The sequence below is a fragment of the Entelurus aequoreus genome, linkage group LG12, assembly GCF_033978785.1.
Source record: "Entelurus aequoreus isolate RoL-2023_Sb linkage group LG12, RoL_Eaeq_v1.1, whole genome shotgun sequence".
NCBI classification, from domain to species: Eukaryota; Metazoa; Chordata; class Actinopteri; order Syngnathiformes; family Syngnathidae; genus Entelurus; species Entelurus aequoreus.
In genome coordinates, this window is record NC_084742.1 from 63,870,737 (window position 1) to 63,893,251 (window position 22,515).

The 22,515-nt window shown below is 45.0% G+C and overlaps 1 protein-coding gene across 1 annotated transcript; it reads left to right on the forward strand.

Annotated features, from left to right (window-relative positions):
• The first annotated feature begins 149 nt into the window (after positions 1–149).
• On the forward strand, positions 150–20,088 carry itfg2 (integrin alpha FG-GAP repeat containing 2). Its single transcript, XM_062067117.1, has 12 exons — positions 150–497; positions 11,426–11,521; positions 11,581–11,622; positions 11,689–11,866; positions 11,934–12,073; positions 13,200–13,360; positions 13,420–13,514; positions 13,579–13,632; positions 16,412–16,503; positions 16,576–16,693; positions 18,435–18,608; positions 19,001–20,088. The coding sequence occupies exons 1-12, from the start codon at positions 348–350 to the stop codon at positions 19,069–19,071; spliced, it is 1,371 nt and encodes a 456-aa protein (XP_061923101.1). The 5' UTR covers positions 150–347; the 3' UTR covers positions 19,072–20,088.
• The last annotated feature ends 2,427 nt before the right edge of the window (positions 20,089–22,515 follow it).

Genomic DNA, 22,515 nt, shown 5'->3' on the forward strand with positions numbered 1-22,515 from the left:
AAAAACTATTTTGTGAAAGCTGCGCCTCTCATTTGTGTCGTTTTAAAAAAATATAAATAAACATTGCCCTCTGGTGGTCAATAAGCCACTGCATTGCATATTCGCGGGCTCGCCTGTTTTGTCCCTCCTGAGCTTCCTTACATGTTGGTCACGTGACTTTGTTTACTACGGAAACGCGCGAGCTAAAGCAACCGCTAGCAAACAGCGAGCTCGTCGTGACGAACAAACTCAAAAATTGACTTGAATGTGTTTTTTTTTTTTTAGTTTATTCGAACATGCATGACACCGGGTAACAATGTGGCTCAGCGACGCAGCGCCAACGTGTTAACTGCGCAACATGAGCGTGTATGTGTATGTTTAATGTGCCTTTTACGCGTTCTACACATCAAAATAGTCTTGCTATGAGGTCGCTAAATTACGTCCAACGTGTTAGTTTGGACTTCACGGGAACGCTCTTTCCTCACGCTATTTGTTTAGGAGATGCTGACAACGACACGGTAAGTGAGCTTTTCTTCTTTCTAACATGTTGTTATTTTATACCGTAACTTTATTTTCTTCCCCAAAAAAAATGCTACCAAGCATCGAATCCGGTTATTTTGTATTGGTGATGTAATGCCGTTAATAACCACTAGAGCAGTGGTTCTTAACCAGGCCTGGCCCTAACCAATCTGGCACCCTAGGCAAGATTTTAGGTGGCGCCCCCCCACCCCACATCGGCAGTGAAGTGTATATACTCACAAGAAACCGAATGTCTTTGACCTTTTTTTTTACTTAAAGAAAGCAAATTAACATATTGTAATAATCTCAGGAATGTAGGCTCCGAGACTTCTTCATTTATCTTGCATTTATTGTACACAACAGCTCCAACATGCGTCTATCTCCTTTCCCGGCAAAACTCGAACCAACACTTCCTGTCAACAACGTCACTTCCCTCACTTCCCCAGAAGTCCCGCCCCCCAGCCAAAGCCATTGGCTAACACCCCGTAGCCAGCCGCTACATCACCCCCCCCTTACAAAAAGTCCTCGCCCTCGAGGACTGACCCGTAAGGCAACATTTGGCAACACCATAGCAGCATGTAAAACAGAGCAACCCATTAGTGCAAACAAAACAGTGTAAACAACATAATCCTCACATCACACAAAAACGGGTTCACAAACCCCCCCACCCCCGTTCCCTTCAGTCTAAGGACACCACAAAGTCTTGCAAGTGGTCCGGAGGCCTCTTCATCCGCCTCGACCGCTCTCTTCCATTTCGCAGCAGTGGGACAGCTGGGTCGGGTGTGCCAGTCCTCGGGAGGGAGCTGGAGGGGGCGAGGGAGGAGGGGAGTGGGGAAATTGGTCCCCCCTGGGGCGTAAGCGGGGTATTGGTAAAGGGCTGGGCGGGCAAGGGAGAGGTCACCTGTGTATCCGAGGCAAGGGAAGGGGGACCCCCCCGGTAGGGGGCGAGTCTGTCTCTGTGGAGGGCCACCTTCCTTCCCCGGGGGGGCAGCTGGACACGATACACAACCTCTCCCAGCTTCTGGAGTATCTTACAGGGTCCTGTCCATTTGCTGTCCAGCTTGGGACTGCGGCCCTTCTTCCGAATCGGATTGTAGACCCAGACCAACTCGCCTGGCGCGAAGTCCCTTCCTCGGGTCGTCACATCATAGTAGCGCTTTTGTTTGATGCCAGCTTCCTGCAGCTGCTCCCGAGCGAAACTGTGGGCTGAGTCCAGCCGGTCCTGTAATTTCCTGGCGTACTCTGGCCCTGCAGCGAAGGCCGGGGCATCCGGTGGGCGGCCAAAGGCCAGCTCTGCTGGTGTGCGCATCTCTCTCCCTAGCATGAGAAGCGCCGGTGTGCACCCCGTGGATTCTTGGACAGCAGAGCGACACGCCATCAGCACCAGTGGTAGGTGTTGGTCCCAGTCACGCTGGTGGCGGGAGGTGACAATGGCGAGCTGGTCTCCCAGGTTGCGATGGAACCGCTCCACTAACCCATCACTCTGAGGGTGCAATGGGGTAGTGCGGGTCTTGTGAATGCCCAGGCGCTCGCACAAGGCCGCGAACACCCGGGACTCAAAGTTTGTGCCTCGGTCACTGTGCAGAGACGCCATGATGCCAAACCGACCTATCATGCCCTCCACCAGGGCATCAGCAATGGTCTCTGCCTCCTGGTTGGGAATGGCGTATGCCTCTGGCCACTTGGTGAAATAGTCTATGGCGGAAAGGACATAGCGGTTCCCCTTGTCAGACAGTGGGTACGGCCCTGTAATGTCAATCCCCACCCTGTCCATGGGGCACCCCACTGGGAACTGTTGGAGCGGTGCCTGTGAGCGCCCAGTGGGGCCTTTGCGGGCAACGCAAGGGTCACAGCGGCGGCAGAAGTCCTCCACATCTCTCTTCTGCCGACCCCAATAGAACCCCTGTCGCAGCCGCTTGAGTGTTTTGGCGACCCCGAAATGTCCAGACCCACCGCCCCCATGCACTGCTTTAAGCACTGCCCCTTGCAGTCCCTTTGGCACCACCACCTGCCACTGTTCTACCCCCGTGGCCGCGGCCTTAAATGCCCGCTGCAACACGCCTTGGGACACCCGCAATGAGTCAAACATGGCCCACAGGCCCTTAGTAGCCTTAGAGAATGGTGCCACCGCCTCCCAAGGCGGGCGCTGCCGAGCCTCTACCCACTGCAAAACAGGATGAAGGTCTGTGTCCTCCACCTGCGTGCGCCTCCAGTCAGCATTCGTCACAGTCTGTAGTTCTCCGCAGACAACGTCATCAGCCTGACTGACGGCCGCACACTCAGCGCCCTCTGCCCGCCGCTCTTGTTCCCGGGCTTCCCTGCGCTCGCAGTACCGACATCCGTCTGCTGCACACGGCCGGCGCGAGAGCGCGTCCGCGTTGGAGTGGCGAGCACCTGGCCGATGTTCTATTTTAAAGTTGTATCCTTGCAGCTCTTCCACCCACCTGGCAACCTGCCCCTCCGGCTCCCGGAAAGTCATTAGCCACTGGAGGGCAGAGTGGTCAGTTCTGATCACAAAGGGGAGGCCACACAAGTAATATTTAAAGTGTCTGATAGAGAGCACCACTGCCAGGAGTTCTCGGCGGGTGACACAATAGTTCCGTTCAGACTTGTTGAGTTTCTGGCTGAAGTATGCCACCACCCTTTCCCCTTCCTGCCACGGCTGTGCAAGTACACCCCCCACCCCCACTCCGCTGGCATCAGTGTCCAGTAAGAAGGGCAGGGCGAGGTCAGGTGGGGCGAGTACCGGGGCCTCACACAAGGCCCGTTTCAGCCCCCAGAATGCCTCCTGGCACCCTTCGGACCACACAAAGTCTTTGCCTTTTTCCAGCAATCGATATAGGGGCGCGGCGATTGTGGCAAAACCCCGCACGTGCCTCCGATAGTACGAGGCAAGCCCAATGAAGCTCTTCAGCTGTCCTTGGTCCCGAGGGGCGGGCCAATCTCTCACAGCCCGCACCTTCTCTCCCATGGCACCAATGCCATCTGCCCCCAGCTCATGTCCCAAGAAAGTTACTTCCCGCCGCATGAAACTGCATTTCTCGGGGTGCAGTTTAAGGCCCGCTGCTCGAATCCTCTCCAGGACTCTCCTCAGGGACCCCAGGGCTGCTTCGAAAGAACGCCCATGTACCAAGATGTCGTCCAGGTACACCAGGCACTCTTGACGGGAAATACCAGCCAGCACTTTGTCCATAAGCCGGGCAAAAGTGGCGGGGGCATTACAGAGCCCAAAACTGAGGACTTTGAATTGCCACAAGCCCCGGCCAGTACAGAAGGCAGATTTAGGGCGAGATTCAGGAGAAAGGGGTACCTGATAATACCCGCTTTTAAGGTCCAGAGTGGTGAACCACGAGGAGCCGGAAACTAGGTCCAGGGACTCATCAATACGGGGGAGGGGGTAAGAGTCTTTTGTGGTCACTTCGTTCAGCCGTCTGTAATCCACACAGAATCGCCAATCTCCAGCCTTCTTCTTGGCGACCATGACCACAGGTGCCGCCCAGGGGCTCTCGGACGGCTCAATAAAGTCGGCCCGCAGCAGATCATCTACGGCCTTGTCGCATACCTGCTGTCGAGCGAGGGGGATGCGGCGTGCGTGGCACTTGATGGGCCGCGCCAAGCCAGTGTCTATGACATGCTCTGCCAAGTGGGTTCTTCCCACTTCACTCTCGTTCATTGCAAAGCTGCCCTGGAATTCCACCAGCAGCTGTTTCAGCTGCTCCTGTTGCTGTTTCTCCAAGTCCCTGTACTCCTCTCTCCACACTCCTCCCCCTATGACCGGGGGGGCCGGCTGCGGGTGGGGGCCCGTGGGTAGGGATGCCCAGGGCTGGCATCCCCGGGTAATACACAGCTCTGTCTCCCCCCTCATTGGCTGAAGGGAGACAGGGCGAGGGCAGGGGTAGTAACTAGGTGAGGTGTGAGGCAACAAGAATGTAGAGGCATGCGGTGAAACGGGCAGGGGCCCGGGAACTAGGGTACCCATGGCAACTGTAGGGCCCCCCGGGAAGTTAAGTGTACCCCTCCCCATGTCTAGCAGGCACCCAGTGACTTGGAGGAAGTCCAGCCCTAAGATGCAGCAGTCTTGCACGTCTGCCACCCAAACTAGGTGGCGAACTCGCTTTCCCCCCACGCACAACCACAGGAACCCCTTCCCCACCATAGGAGCTAGCTGGCCCGTGACTGTGCGTAGCTGTACTGCTGTGGGCTCAAGTGGTGTACTGCTGGGAAGAACGTCCGGTCTTACCAGCGTTACCGATGACCCTGTGTCCACCAGACCCACGGTAGGCACCCCCTGGACAGAGACAGCAACATGGCAGGAGCCCCCACTTTTGGCCCCCCCCCGTGTCCAGCCCACCGCCATAGGTGGCACACTGCTGTCATCTACTTCTGGGGGGGATGGAGTCCCTCCCCCCTGGCTGTGCCGCTGGGCTCCTCCGGGTGCCCGAAAGCGAGAAGAAGGAGTAGAAGGCGAGTCGTCGTCTGCTTCTGGGGGGGAAGGAGCCCCTCCCCCCTGGCTGTGCTGATGTGCTCCTTCCCCTGCTTGACGAGCCTGGGCTGGCGAGTCAGGGTCCGCGGTGGACGTAGGGGCCCGCATACCCCTGACTATGCGGGCCCGGCGCCGTTTCCCGGCTCACGACGAGTGGCAGGGCACTCCCTGCGAAAGTGTCCAGGTTGGCCACATCCCCAGCAGACCTGCATGGGGCGCGGGCCACGTTGACTTTGCAGAGTCACCGACCTCAGCAGTTCGGTAATTTCTTTCGCCCAAGCCGGAGCCCCGTCGCTAGACGGGTGTGACGATGCCGCCCTCACTGGATGGGGTATACTTTCCAGTTCCCCGGCTGCAGCTGCACTCCTCAGCATCTCCCTCTCCACGGCAGCTTCCAGTGCCTCCTGCAGGGACCTCGGGTGCTGAAGCTGCACCTGCACACGCAGATCAGGAGGAGTAATGGCTCCAACAAACAGGTCAGTTGCGAGCTCATTCCGTGCATCAGCAGGCAGGTGACCATATGCACGGCGAACCTGGCCCTCAATGTCATTAGCGAGCCCCCGGAGTGGCTCGCCAGGCTTCCTGCACCTCCCTCTCAGTTCAGTTTTTAAAAGCGCTGGCTGAGACCATCTCCCAAACCTCCTCTTGAGCGCCCCCACCAGGGCTGCGTAGCACCGCTGCTGTTCAGGGTCCAGCAGCAGAAGGCACGAAAGAGCCTCTCCCTCCAGACACAAAGCCAATTGCAATGCTTTGTCCCTTTCTTCCCACCTTCTAGCGTCCGCCAACAGTTCAAATTGAGCGTGGAACGCCTCCCAATCTGATCCACCGGCAAATTTTGGCGTCTTCATTGAGGCCGCAGACGGTGGGGGGGACGCGCCGTGCGGGGAAGGTGTGGGCTGCGGCGGCAGCGGCGACATCTTTACGTCCTCATGGGCTGACGAGCCGCTCGTGTGCGAGCAGGAGCGCGGCTGTTCGACGGTCACCCGTTCCAAAACAGCGTCATCCCGCTCAACTTTAAACTTATGCTCACCGGAGCTAAACATGCTAAACGGCTTGCGGTCCTAGCTAACTCACAGACTGAAGCTAACTTGCTAATGCGCGATACGCAGCGTGTCCTTACCGCGACAAAGTCTCTTCCGAAAATCGTCGGTTTTACTTCTGACACCAGTGTAATAATCTCAGGAATGTAGGCTCCGAGACTTCTTCATTTATCTTGCATTTATTGTACACAACAGCTCCAACATGCGTCTATCTCCTTTCCCGGCAAAACTCGAACCAACACTTCCTGTCAACAACGTCACTTCCCTCACTTCCCCAGAAGTCCCGCCCCCCAGCCAAAGCCATTGGCTAACACCCCGTAGCCAGCCGCTACAATATTATATGAGAATGTTATGTTATGATTATCTTTAACCGAATCACAGCAGTGCTCAAATTAAAAAACAGCATTCCCTCTCATGTGATATTGCTTAATTAACATTAATGATGTGCACTTTAACAACTAGGCTTACAACTATACCTAATATATAAAGGGGTGGAAAAGTGACTATTACCTGCAGGACAAACATTGGCTAACCAGAAGGCAATAACAATGTAAACAAAAAACACCTGCTTAAAAGATCTAATACAAATGTCCCTGAGGAATGTAAGGTGGGAGTACTGTAATTACCTAACGTTACATTATTATTTTCCATAACAATTTAGCCCCCTCCACAATATTAACCCGACGTTAAAACAGAACTAGCTATTTATTGATTAGCAATTGCCGAATCATGTAACATTAGCTTAATGCTAAAAAGCCAGGGTACTATCACATTCTGTAACAGACAAATAATTTCATGTAGGCTAACGTTACTTACCTGCTACCTCTGTCTTTTTCTCGTTTCTCCTCCTCTTCTTTTCTCTTTTTTCTTCCCTGGGCACCTGACAGTTTTGGCCGTTTTGACATCTTGTGTTGATTTTTTGATGTGGTAAGAGTCATGATACGGGAAGGGAGGGGGCGCACCGTGTAGGGGTGTGGGGGGGTCGTAATGTTGTAACAAATAATATTTCTATTAAATAGGCTTTACTTTGCATTTTAATTAACGTGGGATTATTTTTTGTATTTAGAAATAATAGTACCAACTTTTTTTTTTTTTTTTCTCCAACATTTGTGGCACTGGCTTGGCGCCCCCTGATGGACGGCGCCCTTAGCATTTGCCTATACGGCCTATGCCACGGGCCGGCCCTGAATTAATCCCACATAAAAAAACCTAGGTTTGTTTGTTATGCTAGCTCCTAGCTACTAGCTCGAGCTAGTTATAGCTCGAGCGCGTAATATGGACGGGATCCCGTCTATATAACGAGCCAATACAATTCAAACACCTGCACAACACACACACTCACTCAGCCCAAAGAACCGTTCACCTAACCCAAGGTTCATAAAGCTTATATATTTAACCAAAGTTACGTACATGACACGCACGTACGGGCAAGCGATCAAATGTTTGGAAGCGCGCGGGTGGGACCTGATATTCAGCTGGGAATGACTACAACAGTAAATAAACACAAGACATATATATACTCTATTAGCCACAACACAACCAGGCTTATATTTAATATGCCACAAATTAATCCCGCATAACAAACACCTAGGTGTTTGTTATGCTAGCTCCTAGCTACTAGCAGGAGTTAGTTATAGCAAGCAATCAAATGTTTGGAAGCGTACTCACGGTATCGCGTCTGCGTCTCTTAACGAAGTCAAAGTCCTCCTGGTAAGAGTTTCTGTTGTCCGAGTTCTTCAATCTTGACTGCATCTTTCGGGAATGTAAACAATGAAACACCGACTGTGTTGTGTTGCTGACTTCCCTCGCAAAATACTCCGCTTCGCACCGACTTTCTTCTTTGCTTGCTCAGCTTCTTTCTCCATAATGCAATGAACAAATTGCAACAGATTCACCAACACAGATGTCCAGAATACTGTGGAATTATGAAATGAAAACAGAGCTATTATTTCGTATTGGCTTCAATGGGGAAGCCATACCTCGGTTAAACTGGCTACGTCACACGCATACGTCATCCTCCAAAGGCATTTTGAACCGGAAGTTCCCCGGGAAATTTAAAATTGCACTTTATAAGTTAACCCGGCCGTATTGGCATGTGTTGCAATGTTAAGATTTCATCATTGATATATAAACTATCAGACTGCGTGGTCGGTAGTAGTGGCTTTCAGTAGGCCTTTAATATACTAACAGCATTTCATGATTAATATTTATAAATTAAGATTCCTAATAAATGACACTAGAATAAGCACACATTTGATTGGTAAATCATAGTGTAACGACCTGGAATGACACTTTATGTGTGGTGTTGGAGTTGTCCGACTTTTTGTGTGGCTGTAAACGCATCACTGCCTAAGTGCCATATGTGCATGTGTCGGCGCAAGTGAGAAAGAGCGAGCGGCTGCTGTTGATATAACAAAGTTGCTTTTGGTCTGGTTTGTACTGCAGAAAATGACCACTTTTGCTGGATATAATTTTTTTTACTAATGTTTTGGTGATGTGTTAATGGCCGACAATAAAGAGTTTTGCTCAGTAAAGTGACGGATGGAATTCATGTCCTCAAAGCATCTCGACAGACGTTACAATATTTGAACAATGAAGACGAAAACTGTTTTCTCTGTCGTGTCCGCGTGTCGAAAATTGTTATGCGCTTTTTTTTATTTTTTTGATTTTGCGCTTGGCATAGATTTGCCGTGCGCAGAGGACGCTTGAGCAGTGCACAATTGCACAGGTGCGCACCTTAGAGGGAACGTTGGACGTCGATGTGAATGACTATGACAAACTTTGGAGAGGACCGCATATGTGGGTGACCCCCCCCCCCCCCCCCCTCCTAGGGGAGATCAGATGCAATGGACGTCGAGTGGGTCTGACATAATATAATAATATTGTGAAAGTCCAGTCCATAGTAGATCCAACATAATAGTGAGAGTTCAGTCCATAGTGGGGCCAGCAGGAGACCATCTCGAGCGGAGACGGGTCAGCAGCGCAGAAATGTCCCCAACCGATGCACAGGCGAGCGGTCCACCCCGGGTCCCGACTCTGGACAGCCAGCACTTCATCCATGGCCACCGAACCTGTGCCCCCCCCCCCCTCCACAAGGGAGAGGGGGGCAGAGGAGAAAATACAAGAAACGGCAGATCAACTGGTCTAAAAAGGGGGTCTATTTAAAGGCTAGAGTATACAGATGAGTTTTAAGATGGGACTTAAATGCTTCTACTGAGGTAGCATCTCTAACTGTTACCGGGAGGGCATTCCATAGTACTGGAGCCCCAATAGAAAACGCTCTATAGCCCGCAGACTTTTTTTGGGCTCTGGGAATCACTAATAAGCCGGAGTTCTTTGAACGCAGATTTCTTGCCGGGACATATGGTACAATACAATCGGCAAGATAGGATGGAGCTGAAAAATAAAATGTTGTTTTTTTTCAAGTTCAAGACAAAGTTGTATGTTTTTGGTAACACTTTTTAATGGGGAACATATTCTAAGTAACAAAGACTTAATTTAGAGTTATTTGGTTAGGGTTATGATAAGGCCATGCCGAATAAGGCATTAATAAGTACTTAATAATAATTTATTCATTTATTTCATGAAATAGGTATTTAATTGTAGTATCTGTGTAAAAAATAATTCACGTTTAGGTACAAAAAATAAAAATAAAGTCCACAATAGACGCTCTAAACCAGTGTTTTTCAACCACTGTGTTAAATTATGCAAATTCACCTAATTGGTCCAAAAAATATTTTTTTGCAAATCAATAGTTGTAATCTGCAAATAATATGCCGTTGCTTAGTGTCTGTGTTGTGTAAAACTCAGCAGGGTAACCACGTAATACTCCATGTCAGTAGGTGGCAGCTGCTAGTTAATTGCTTTGCAAAAGTCGGAATGTGTCGGGTGAGACGAGGATGGTTTGTCGTGATCCCAATGTGCAGACCACAGCGGGAGGCAGCGTGCAGGTAAAAAGGTATGTAATGCTTAAACCAAAAATGAACGAAAGGGAAAGGAAAAGGCAATGGCTATACAAAACGAAAGTCAAACTGAACTGGCTACGAAGTAAACAGAATGCTGGACGACAGCAAAAACTTACCGCGTCCACAAAGTACATCCGTACATGACATGACAATCAACAATGTCCACACAAAGAAGGGTAGCAACAACATAAAGCCTTGCTTGCTAACACAAGTGCGGAATAGCGCTCAAAAGAAGACATGAAAGTGCTACAGGAAAACACCAACAAAACAGGAAGGGCCACCAAAATAACAGCGCAAGACAGGAACTAAAGCACTACACACAGGAAAACACTAACAAACTCAAAATAAGACACGACGACCTGGTGGAGTTTCATTTTTTAACGTTTTCTGGTGGTGGTGTGCCTCTGGATTTTTTAATGAAAAAAATGTGCCTTGCCTCAAAAAAGGTTGAAAAACACTGGTCTAGAGAGCGGCAGAGTAACCGTGTAATACTCTTCCATATCAGTAGGTGGCAGCAGGTAGTTAATTGCTTTGTAGAAGTCGGGAACATGGTTTGTCGTGATCACAATATGCAGACGACAGCGGGAGGCAAAATGTATCTAATGCTTAAACCAAAAATAAACAAAAGGCTATGAAAACGAAAAACAAAACGCTAAGAAAAGGCATTGAAACTTAAAGATGGCTATGCAAAACGAAGCTAAAACTGAACTGGCTGCCAAGTAAACAAAAACAGAATGCTGGACGACAGCAAAGACTTACAGCGGGCCTTTTTTTTTACAGATAATGTCACAGGTTTAAATGAGTAAAATACTTAATATTATGCCAATTTGTACTAATTGAAAACTGTGACATCATTTGATCACAGGATTTTAAAAAAAAGTACAGTACAGGCCAAAAGTTTGGACACACCGTCTCATTCAATGCGTCAAATCCTAACCCTATTTTCATGACTATTTACATTGTAGATTGTCACTGAAGGCATCAAAATTATGAATGAACACATGTGGAGTTATGTACTTGTGTGCATTATCAGGGTTGATGAGTGGAATTTCTTGCTTTATCAATGGGGTTGGGACCATCAGTTGTGTTGCGAATGAGAAGGTGTGTCCAAACTTTTGGCCTGTACTGTACATGCTTGACATTTGTGTTTAGGGCTGAAGTTAATTTGAGAGATTTGAGCAAAATGCCCTTTGAAAAATGTCTGACTTCCTGTTAGGTTTGAGGGTATTGCCGAATAACTGCCAGTGTATCGTACACATGTGAAAGAATCGGACTTAAAAATGGTATAACTTTAACAAGAATAAGGAAAAATCATTTATGATGTAGAAAGACAAAAAATATGGGCAAAAATTGACGGCAGGGACAAAAAAGTCAGCTTTTGTGCCCTGAGGGTAAGAGTTGTGTACTGGTGCTAATAATGAAACATGTGCTCTCTGCAGCTAAACGAGCTGGTGGTGGGCGACACCAGCGGGAAGCTGCACGTCTACAAAAACGACGACTCCAAAGCGTGGCTCACGAGGAGCTGCATGGGCATGGTAGGTGCACCTCAGTGTCCGCTATGAAAAGCCAAGGTCCTCATTCTTTGCCTTCTCAGCTGACGTGCGTCGCAGTCGGAGACGTGTGCAACAAAGGGAAGGTACGTCCCAGGCCACGTGGAGAAATGTAACGAGCGTTTAACTCCATGATGCTTGCTGTCAATCAGAACTTTGTGGTAGCTGTGGGTGCTGAGGGCTGGTTTCACCTCTTCGACCTGACCGGCGCCCCCGCCGGCAAATCGGATTCGTCGAGCCTGCATGACGCTCTCTCCCTGGACGAGCAGAAGCCCTTCTTCACGCAGCACATCCCGGCCAACACCAAAGTCATCCTCATCAGCGACATCGGTGCTGATTCGTCCAGCTTTGAGTCCAGTGTTGGTCCAGTTTGACGACGGATGGTTTGTCTTGTCAGACGGGGACGGCCGCAGCGAGCTGGTGGTGGGCTACACCGACCGAGTGGTGCGGGCTTTCCGATGGGAGGAGCCCTCGGATGGTTCTGATGTTGGGTCCGGTCAGCTGGTCCTGCTGAAGAAATGGCTCCTGGAGGGACAGGTTAGACCAGTGGTCCCCAAACTACAGCCAGGGTCCAAAATCCGGCCTGCGGAAAGTACCAAGTTTAAAAAAAACAAAAACAAAATTTAATTTTTATTTTTTATTATTATTTTAAAAAATCTGTCCTTTCTAATCCATTTTCTAACACTTGTTACTCTCGGTGTCTCCTAGCCGCTCAGGCAAATCATATTGTCTAAAAATGCATTTTTCAATTGATAACGTGACATCAAGTGCGCACTCTTTCAGTCAATTAGTGCGCAAGATATATATATATATATATATACATATATATATATATACACATATATATATATATATGTGTATATATATCTATATAAATATATGTATATATATATATGTACACTACCGTTCAAAAGTTTGGGGTCACATTGAAATGTCCTTATTTTTGAAGGAAAAGCACTGTACTTTTCAATGAAGATAACTTTAAACTAGTCTTAACTTTAAAGAAATACACTCTATACATTGCTAATGTGGTAAATGACTATTCTAGCTGCAAATGTCTGGTTTTTGGTGCAATATCTACATAGGTGTATAGAGGCCCATTTCCAGCAACTATCACTCCAGTGTTGTAATGGTACAATGTGTTTGCTCATTGGCTCAGAAGGCTAATTGATGATTAGAAAACCCTTGTGCAATCATGTTCACACATCTGAAAACAGTTTAGCTCGTTACAGAAGCTACAAAACTGACCTTCCTTTGAGCAGATTGAGTTTCTGGAGCATCACATTTGTGGGGTCAATTAAACGCTCAAAATGGCCAGAAAAAGAGAACTTTCATCTGAAACTCGACAGTCTATTCTTGTTCTTAGAAATGAAGGCTATTCCACAAAATTGTTTGGGTGACCCCAAACTTTTGAACGGTAGTTTAGCATAAAAATGTACCATAGTAGCAAAATAAAATATAACATATATGTAATATTTAGATATTATATATACAGTATATAATATATACTTATATATTATATTATTATCCATCCATCCATCTTCTTCTTCCGCTTATCCGAGGTATTATTATTTTTATTATATTGCAAGAACATTTGAAAAAGTATATGAATAGGAAGACATAATGAACCTTTTTGAGCATACTAAAGGTGTTGCTCGTGCAGGTGGATAGCCTCTCCGTGAACCCGGGTCCCGAGGGCCTGCCGGAGCTGATGGTGTCCCAGCCGGGCTGCGGCTACGCCATCCTGCAGTGCTCCTGGACGCAGCAAGACTCCCCCCATAGCGGCGGTGGCGACGCCGAGGACGCGTCTGCCACGCCCGGGAGGTAACCAAACACCGCTATTTGCTGAAAACGACGAGAGATCTTATTTATTGTCTCCAAAGCGAGGGGCCTTCCAGAGATGTAGTTCTCCATCTGACCACTGGGCGGATCCACAACAAGAACGTGTCAACGCACCTCATTGGAAGCATCAGCAAAGGTGCAAAAACGCACGCTAAGTTGTTCCCCGATAAAAACATAACATAATGTCGACCTATTTTCAGGATCAAAGGAGGAGTCTTCCAAATGTGGCCTCTTCGCTCTCTGCACGCTGGACGGTAGGTCCGATTGTGACTGATAGCATGATGACGGGTAACAGCTGCACAGCTCATCAATATTTCATGAGCATGAGAGCGTCCCTCCAGGCTTCCAGTCTTCAACACGTTACTATTAGACCCCAGGGGGGAAATAGAAAGACCCCCAAGAGACCACAATCCTCATTCATTGATTTCAAACACAACAATATCAAACATTATCAAATGAGGTCCTTTCAAACTAAGTAGCTCTACAAAAACAAAACAAGGAATGTGTTTGAAAAGGAAGAAACAAAAGCTTATAAAGTGAACTTTTTCTTAGGCGGGGGGGGGGGGGGTTACCCACATATGCGGTCCTCTCCAAGGTTTCTCATAGTCATTCACATTGACGTCCCACTGGGGTGAGTTTTCCTTGCCCGTATGTGGGCTCTGTACCGAGGATGTCGTTGTGGCTTGTACAGCCCTTTGAGACACTAGTGATTTTATATATAAATAAACATTGATTGATTGATTGATTAGGCCCGACCACATTTACATTATTCATAATTTTCTATGTATGCATTTAATACAGGGACAGCACGCATTAGTAAACATTTCTGTAAATGTGTAGCCATTGAGCTAGTTTTCAACTTTAGTCCCTGGGCATGGTATAAAATGGCAACAATTATCGTATTTTTCGGACCATAGGGCACACATTAAAAGGGTGATATTATAATTTTTTTTCTTGGATTAAAACCTCTTCCTTGTGGTCTACATAACATGTGATGGTGGTTATTTGGTCAAAATGTTGTAGTTTTTAGCGTTTCCATATGGAGTCTACCGACAGATATAAGGTCGAACTACTTTGTATTAGAAATGGCAAAAGCGGAGGATGCACGTGCACGTACGAGCCAGTCTCCCTCACAACAGGAGGATCGAGAAAAAGAAGCTCATTGACTATGGTGGGGTCTACAATGCCGGACGTGCGCACATTTTTGGGACTTATGCGGATCTCCTAATAGGCGACATTTTGGGCTTCGTATACACATACCATAATAATACCCGTACGTTGAAGCACAGTAGATCTGACTACGGTAGTCGTAATGCTCAGTCAATCCATCAAGCAGCTTCGTAGCTTACCAAAGTAAAACATTTTGACAGATATTTGAGCGCTGTGTGTAAAGTTCTATATTCTCAATGAAACATCAAAGTTTTGGTCCTGCTTGCTTATCAGGACTTGCTAGAGTCGTTTATTGAACAAGCGTCAACCTGCAGTCCACACTAAAGGTGGGGGAAATCATCTATTTTTAGATGCATCGCAATTCAGACATGGACGATTATAGAATGGATTAGTAAATGTCAATAATAGATAATCGATTAATTCATTGTAAATAAAGTCATGCAGACAGTTTTAAAATTTGACTGACTGCAGCGAGCCACCTCACTTCCGACCAGCTCCTTTATTATAGGGGTCTTATGTTCCAGTTTTGCACACATTTTAATTAATTGAATAAATATGGTAATTAATTTAACAGTTTTTTATTCCTAATGAATGGATTTTTTTTAAAGTTGCAAGTAAAAAACGCTCATTTAGTGAAAAAAAATTGAATTGTAATCGTAATCAAATCGTGAGATGTCCAAAGATTCCCACCTCTAGTCCACACATATCTTTTATGTGTGACTGCCATCTACACTTATCATTACACCATGTACAATATACAGGTGGTTCATGGTCAGTAATCACAACTATAATTAGTACATACACAAGGCACACCGGGTTATAAGGCGCACTGTTGATTTTTGAGAAAATGAAAGGATTTTAAGTGCGTCTTTTAGTCCCAAAAAATACGGTAATAGTAATAAAATAAAACACGACATAATCATAGCGATAAAATGAATACATAAAATGCAGACAAAAAAGTTAGCGCAGTTCATGTTGAGTTTATTGAGTTTGAGTTTATTTCGAACATGCAAGCATACAACATGATACATCACAATTTCCAGTTTCTCTTTTCAACACGTTCGAAAAGGAGTAGGAAGAAGCAGAGCTTATTTAATCCTACCCCTTTTCTTTTACATAACAGTTGCTAAAACTTTTGTTCACTTCCTGTTCTCAATTTATTCTCAATATACTCCATAAGTAATCACAATAAAAAATAAATAAATAATACTCTGTGAAGTAAGTTACATTTCATATGGTGAGATGAGTAAGATTATTTACAAAAAATGAACGGATGGATGGATTAAATCAATTCAGAATGTTGTTCACATAATGTAGGCATGTGCCGCTCAAAAAAACATTGAAATCGGAAAAGGTGTTTAGTGGTCGTGGCCATTCGGTAATTAAGAAAAAAGACTTAACCATAATCAACATAATCACCTGATACACAACAATATACAGTACAGGCCAAAAGTTTAGACCCACCATCTCCTCATTCAATGCGTTTTCTTTATTTTCATGACTATTTACATTGTAGATTGTCACTGAAGGCATCAAAGCTATGAATGAACACATGTTTTATATTCTAGTTTCTTCAAAATAGCCGCCCTTTGCTCTGACTACTGCTTTGCACACTCTTGGCATTCTCTCGATGAGCTTCAACAGGTAGTCACCTGAAATGTTTTTTCACTTCACAGGCGTCATAGTTTTGATGTGACAATCTACAATGTAAATAGTCCTGAAAATAAAGAAAACGCATTGAAATGAGAAGGTGTGTTCAAACTTTTGGCCTGTACTGTACATAGTAACCCATTAGGTCCATCATTTGTAGTGAATAAATATCCGATAACAATACATATTTTCTGATAAGTCAATGTGCTGCAGGAACCTTGAAGCTGATGGACAGTTCCGAGCAGCTGCTGTGGTCGGTGCAGGTGGATCATCAACTGTTCGCCCTGCAGAAGCTGGACGTCACGGTCAGATAGGGAAGCCGCTGAACGCCACTTTTACTTGTCAGGACGCTATTTCAATATGTTGTTTTGTTCCAGAGGGACGGCCGGGAGGAGGTGGTGGCGTGCGCCTGGGACGGCCAGACCTACATCATCGACCATAACCGCGCCGTGGTGCGCTTCCAGTTTGACGAGAACGTCAACGCCTTCTGTGCGGGTGAGGAAGCGCCGAACATGAGCTTCATTTTGTCATCCCAAAAAGCGATGTGGTTCTTTTATTGATGCTCTATTTGGACATTCATAAGCGTCCAAAAGGTCTTTACAGTCTAAAAGTGCGCATCTCACTTTAGACCAGCAGGTGGCAGTAGAGATCTTCTGTGTGCAAGGTTGGAATAAACCTTTCTGGTACTGTACATAATAGTAAATACATCTTTTATAAACAATAATAAATAAACATATTAGATTTATAATAATAAATACATCTATTAAATATATGAATAATAATGATTTACACATATGCTGTACATGTATATATATAAATTATAATTACAGTATTATGTAAACAATAACGAATACACCTATTAGATATATAATGAATACATCTATTATATATATATATGTTAGGGCTAAAACAACTAATCGATTAAAATCGATTATTAAAATAGTTGCCGATTAATTTAGTCATCGATTTGTTGGATCTATGCTACGCGCATGGGCAGTTTTTCTGTTTTGTTTTTTTTTCAATTAAAACTTTTTTTTTTTTTTTTAATAAACCTTTATTTATAAACTGCAACATTTACAAACAGCTGAGAAACAATAACCAAAATAAGTATGGTGCCAGTATGCTGTTTTTTTTCCAATAAAATACTGGATAGGATAGAAATGTAGTTTGTCTCTTTTATCCGATTATTAATTGATTAATCGAAGTAATAATCGACAGATTAATTGATTATCAAATTAATCGTTAGTTGCAGCCCTAATATATATATATATATATATATATATATATCAGCTGTATGATAATAAATACTTTGAATGTAAGAATAATAACCGTTATATGAATGATAATTCAATTCATTTATTAGCTATAGCGTAACATCCATCCTTCCATTTTCTACCGCTTGTCTTTTTCGGGGTCAGGGGGGTGCTGGATCCGATCGCAGCTGCGCTCGGGCGGAAGGTGGGGTACACCCTGTACAAGTGGCCCCCTCATCGCAGGGCCAACACAGACCACATTCACACACTAGGGCCAATTTAGTGTTGCCAATCGGATGATAATAACTCCTAATGTATATATTATAAAAAATATATGTATTTATGTGTAATAAAAAAACTATTTATTATATGAAAAAATATAAATACACCTAATGCATAGGTAATAAGTAAAAATATTGTAAACCTTTATAATTAATAATAAAATGTATTGGATAAATAATTAAAAAAAACAACTTATCAAATAGAAAACAATAAATAAACCTATTACATTAATAATAAATGTAGGCTATTAGATGATTATAAATACATAAATGCATTAGATGAATAATAAACTTATATGTATGATAATGAATAAATGTATTAGATAAATAATATATGAACCTATTAGATGAGTAATGATAGTTTGATAAATGAAGCTATTAGGTCAATAATGAATGAATAAAGCCATGAGATAAATATTAAACTTTTAATATAGATAATAATAAATAAACCCATAAGATAAATCGTAAATACACTTATAATGTACATAATAATAAATACACTTGTTGAATAAATATGCAATAATAAATTGGCTTATTATATAAATAATAAATGTACATTTTAAATGTATGTGAACTTTGTATCTGCACTGCAACCACATCATTTCCCCATTGAGAGATAAATTAAGCCTATTCCATCCTATTCAAGTATTAATGTATTCTATATCTGCAAATCAAACAAACCTGGTCGTGTGTGTGTTGCAGGTCAGTACACGTGCAAGGAGGGCAAGAACAGCCCGTGTTTGGTGTACGTCAGCTTCAACCACAAGATCCACATCTACTGGAAGGTGCAGCTGGAGCGCATGGAGTCCACCAACCTGCTGCGCGTGCTGGACCAGAGGTCGGAGTTCAGAGGTCAGCTGGAGACGCTGGGAATGGGTGAGTGTTAAGGCACACAAACACACACACACACAACTTCCTTCTTTATTGATGTGAATTAGAGAATTGGAACTGGTTTTCTCAGCCAGGTGACGGTCAAAGGTCAGATGGTGATGTTAGTTAGTAGCACAACTAGCTAGCACACCATTTAATGACACGCTACTTTCCACCCTCAATATATCACCACCATGCGGGAGGTAAGCTACAGGTACCTAACCTTTACCCCCGTGGTGTAAACGCGCTGTGGGGTGCCCCCTGTTGCCCCTCCCCCCCACACACATACACAAACCCGCTTTTTCAACCATCAGCCGCTTTGCCTCAAGAGGATGCCGAGGTGATGGAGGAGAGCCACAGAGGTCACGCTGACTGTATCGCCCTCCCGCTTCCTACAGGTGGTGCTGACCCGGCGGCCGTCCGAGCTCTGCTGGCTGACGTTCTCTACAAGGACGCCGTCACTTCTTGAGCGCGTGGCGGCAATCAACGCTGACGAGCTGCTGAAAGGAGCTCTTCAATCACGCTGCCGGCCCTCCTCCTCCTCCATTTATTTTGAATGTCAGTCAAAACACATTTCATAACATCGTGCTCCCAATGGCTGCTCACATGTAAGCCATCAATATTTGTCTTATTTGAATATACTAATATTCTGACCCTGCTATAAAGATCACATATCCAATATAAAAGTGTTCACTTTCACCAAAGACAGCGCCCCTGTACCTAATGAAGTGACCACTGCTGCATTGGTGTGCTTACTAATGTTATTGTGAGGCGGGGTTTTTCTCCCTAAATGATCATAAAAGGGCACAGAGGAGGCGGAACTTTCTGATCCCAGTCTGGTTCTGACCCATTAAGACAATATGACCCCACCTCATCCCTATTTGGAGCAAAACGGCGTCTGCTTGCTTGTTGGTTGCAAAATAAAACACAAATCAAAAACCATGTCGAGACCTGTAACAGTCCAGCTCTGACGTAGCTTCGGCGTGTGGGTGTAATGTCTATTACAGGTCACACACACACTCGGTCAGATGTGCGTGCAATGTTGCAGCCGCACAGGCCGCCGCACGCCCTCCAGGCCGCATCTTACTGCTTTGTGGGGGAAAAAAATCCTTGTCTGCTTGGTGGGCCACAGTTTGATGTAGGAGTCAATACTCTTGCATTAAATGCAAGTCTGATGATGTACAAAACCCAAAAGCAGTGAAGTTTTCACGTTGTGTAAATGTTAAATACAAACCCCGTTTCCATATGAGTTGGGAAATTGTGTTAGATGTAAATATAAACGGAATACAATGATTTGCAAATCCTTTTCAACCCATATTCAGTTGAATATGCTACAAAGACAACATATTTGATGTTCAAACTGATAAACATTTTTTTTCTTGCAAATAATCATTAACTTTAGAATTTGATGCCAGCAACACGTGACAAAGAAGTTGGGAAAGGTGGCAATAAATACTGATAAAGTTGAGGAATGCTCATCAAACACTTATTTGGAACATCCCACAGGTGAACAGGCTAATTGGGAACAGGTGGGTGCCATGATTGGGTATAAAAATAGATTCCATGAAATGCTCAGTCATTCACAAACAAGGATGGGGGGAGGGTCACCACTTTGTCAACAAATGCGTGAGCAAATTGTTGAACAGTTTAAGAAAAACCTTTCTCAACCAGCTATTGCAAGGAATTTAGGGATTTCACCATCTACGCTCCGTAATATCATCAAAGGGTTCAGAGAATCTGGAGAAATCACTGCACGTAAGCAGCTAAGCCCGTGACCTTTGATCCCTCAGGCTGTACTGCATCAACAAGCGACATTAGTGTATAAAGGATATCACCACATGGGCTCAGGAACACTTCAGAAACCCACTGTCAGTAACTACAGTTGGTCGCTATATCTGTAAGTGCAAGTTAAAACTCTCCTATGCAAGGCGAAAACCGTTTATCAACAACACCCAGAAACGCCGTCGGTTTCGCTGGGCCTGAGCTCATCTAAGATGGACTGATACAAAGTGGAAAAGTGTTCTGTGGTCTGACGAGTCCACATTTCAAATTATTTTTGGAAACTGTGGACGTCGTGTCCTCCGGACCAAAGAGGAAAAGAACCATCCGGATTGTTCTAGGCGCAAAGTGTAAAAGCCAGCATGTGTGATGGTATGGGGGTGTATTAGTGCCCAAGACATGGGTAACTTACACATCTGTGAAGGCACCATTAATGCTGAAAGGTACATACAGGTTTTGGAGCAACATATGTTGCCATCCAAGCATCGTTATCATGGACGCCCCTGCTTATTTCAGCAAGACTATGCCATAGTAAGCCTTCATAGTAAAAGAGTGCGGGTACTAGACTGGCCTGCCTGTAGTCCAGATCTGTCTCCCATTAAAAATGTGTGGCGCATTATGAAGCCTAAAATACCACAATAAAGACTGGACCGGACTGTTGAACAACTTAAGCTGTACATCAAGCAAGAATGGGAAAGAATTCCACCTGAAAAGCTTCAAAAATGTGTCTCCTCAGTTCCCAAACGTTTACTGAGTCAATGCTGAAAGGTACATACAGGTTTTGGAGCCATCCAAGCAACGTTACCATGGACGCCCCTGCTTATTTCACCAAGCCAATGCCAAGCCATGTGTTACATCAATGTGGCTTCATAGTAAAAGAGTGCGGGTACTAGACTGGCCTGCCTGTAGTCCAGACCTGTCTCCCATTGAAAATGTGTGGTGCATTATGAAGCCTAAAACAGCACAACGGAGACCTCCGGACTGTTGAACAACTTAAGCTGTACATCAAGCAAGAATGGAAAATAATTCCACCTGAAAAGCTTCAAAAATGTGTCTCCTCAGTTCCCAAACGTTTACTGAGTGTTGTTAAAAGGAAAGGCCATGTAACACAGTGGTAAAAATGCACCTGTGACAACATTTTTGTAATGTGTTGCTGCCATTAAATTCTAAGTTAATGATTATTTGCAAAAAATAAATAAATTAGTTTTTCAGTGTGAACATGAAATATCTTGTCTTTGCAGTCTATTCAATTGAATATAAGTTGAAAAGGATTTGCAAATCATTGTATTCTGTTTTTATTTACCATTTACACAACGTGCCAACTTCACTGCTTTTGGGTCTTGTACAGCGGTGTAGTACTGTAGTAGTACTACTGTACTGTGTTACATAAGCTGCAGGCGGCCATGATGAGTGTTTGATGTGATCGGCACTGGCAGGCAGCTGCAGCGCTCCGAGGAGCTGTGTCTAATAATCTGTCCCTCTCATGCCAAGCAAACCCAATTACAGTAGCAATAATAACTTGTCACCTCGACAGAGCCATCGTGATGCTATTAAAGTATCGGGACGTCTCCAGGAAGTGACAACATTTCAGTCTGTGAGGTTAGAGGTCTCTTATGTTGGCTTTAGAGCAGGGGTGCCCACACTTTTTCTGCAGGCGAGCTACTTTTCAATTGACCATGTCGAGGGGATCTACATCATTCGTATACATAATTTATATGTATTTATTTATGAAAGAGAGGTTTTTGTTAACAAGTTAAAAGTGTTTAATGATAATACAAGCATGTTTAACATTCCTTTCTTTCATGAAGACAGGAATATAAGTTGGTTAAGTTAGCTTTCTGAGACTCTTATTTTGTTAGCGCAGGCAGGATGAAGCAAGGCTTTTATTGTGAAGACAGGAACTGTGCTGTCGGTCTTTAGAGTTTTGACGGCAGGTACGTGTCAGGTTCAAACACCGAACTATCTATTACACAAGACAAGAAGAAGGAATCAGGCAGAGACTGTGTTGAATTTTGCTCATGAGGAGAGACGTATTGGACTGTACACTCAGTTACAGTTTTGCCCTACGCTCTAAGGCAGTGGTCCCCAACCTTTTTGTAGCTGGGGACCGGGGACCAACGCTTGAAAATTTGTC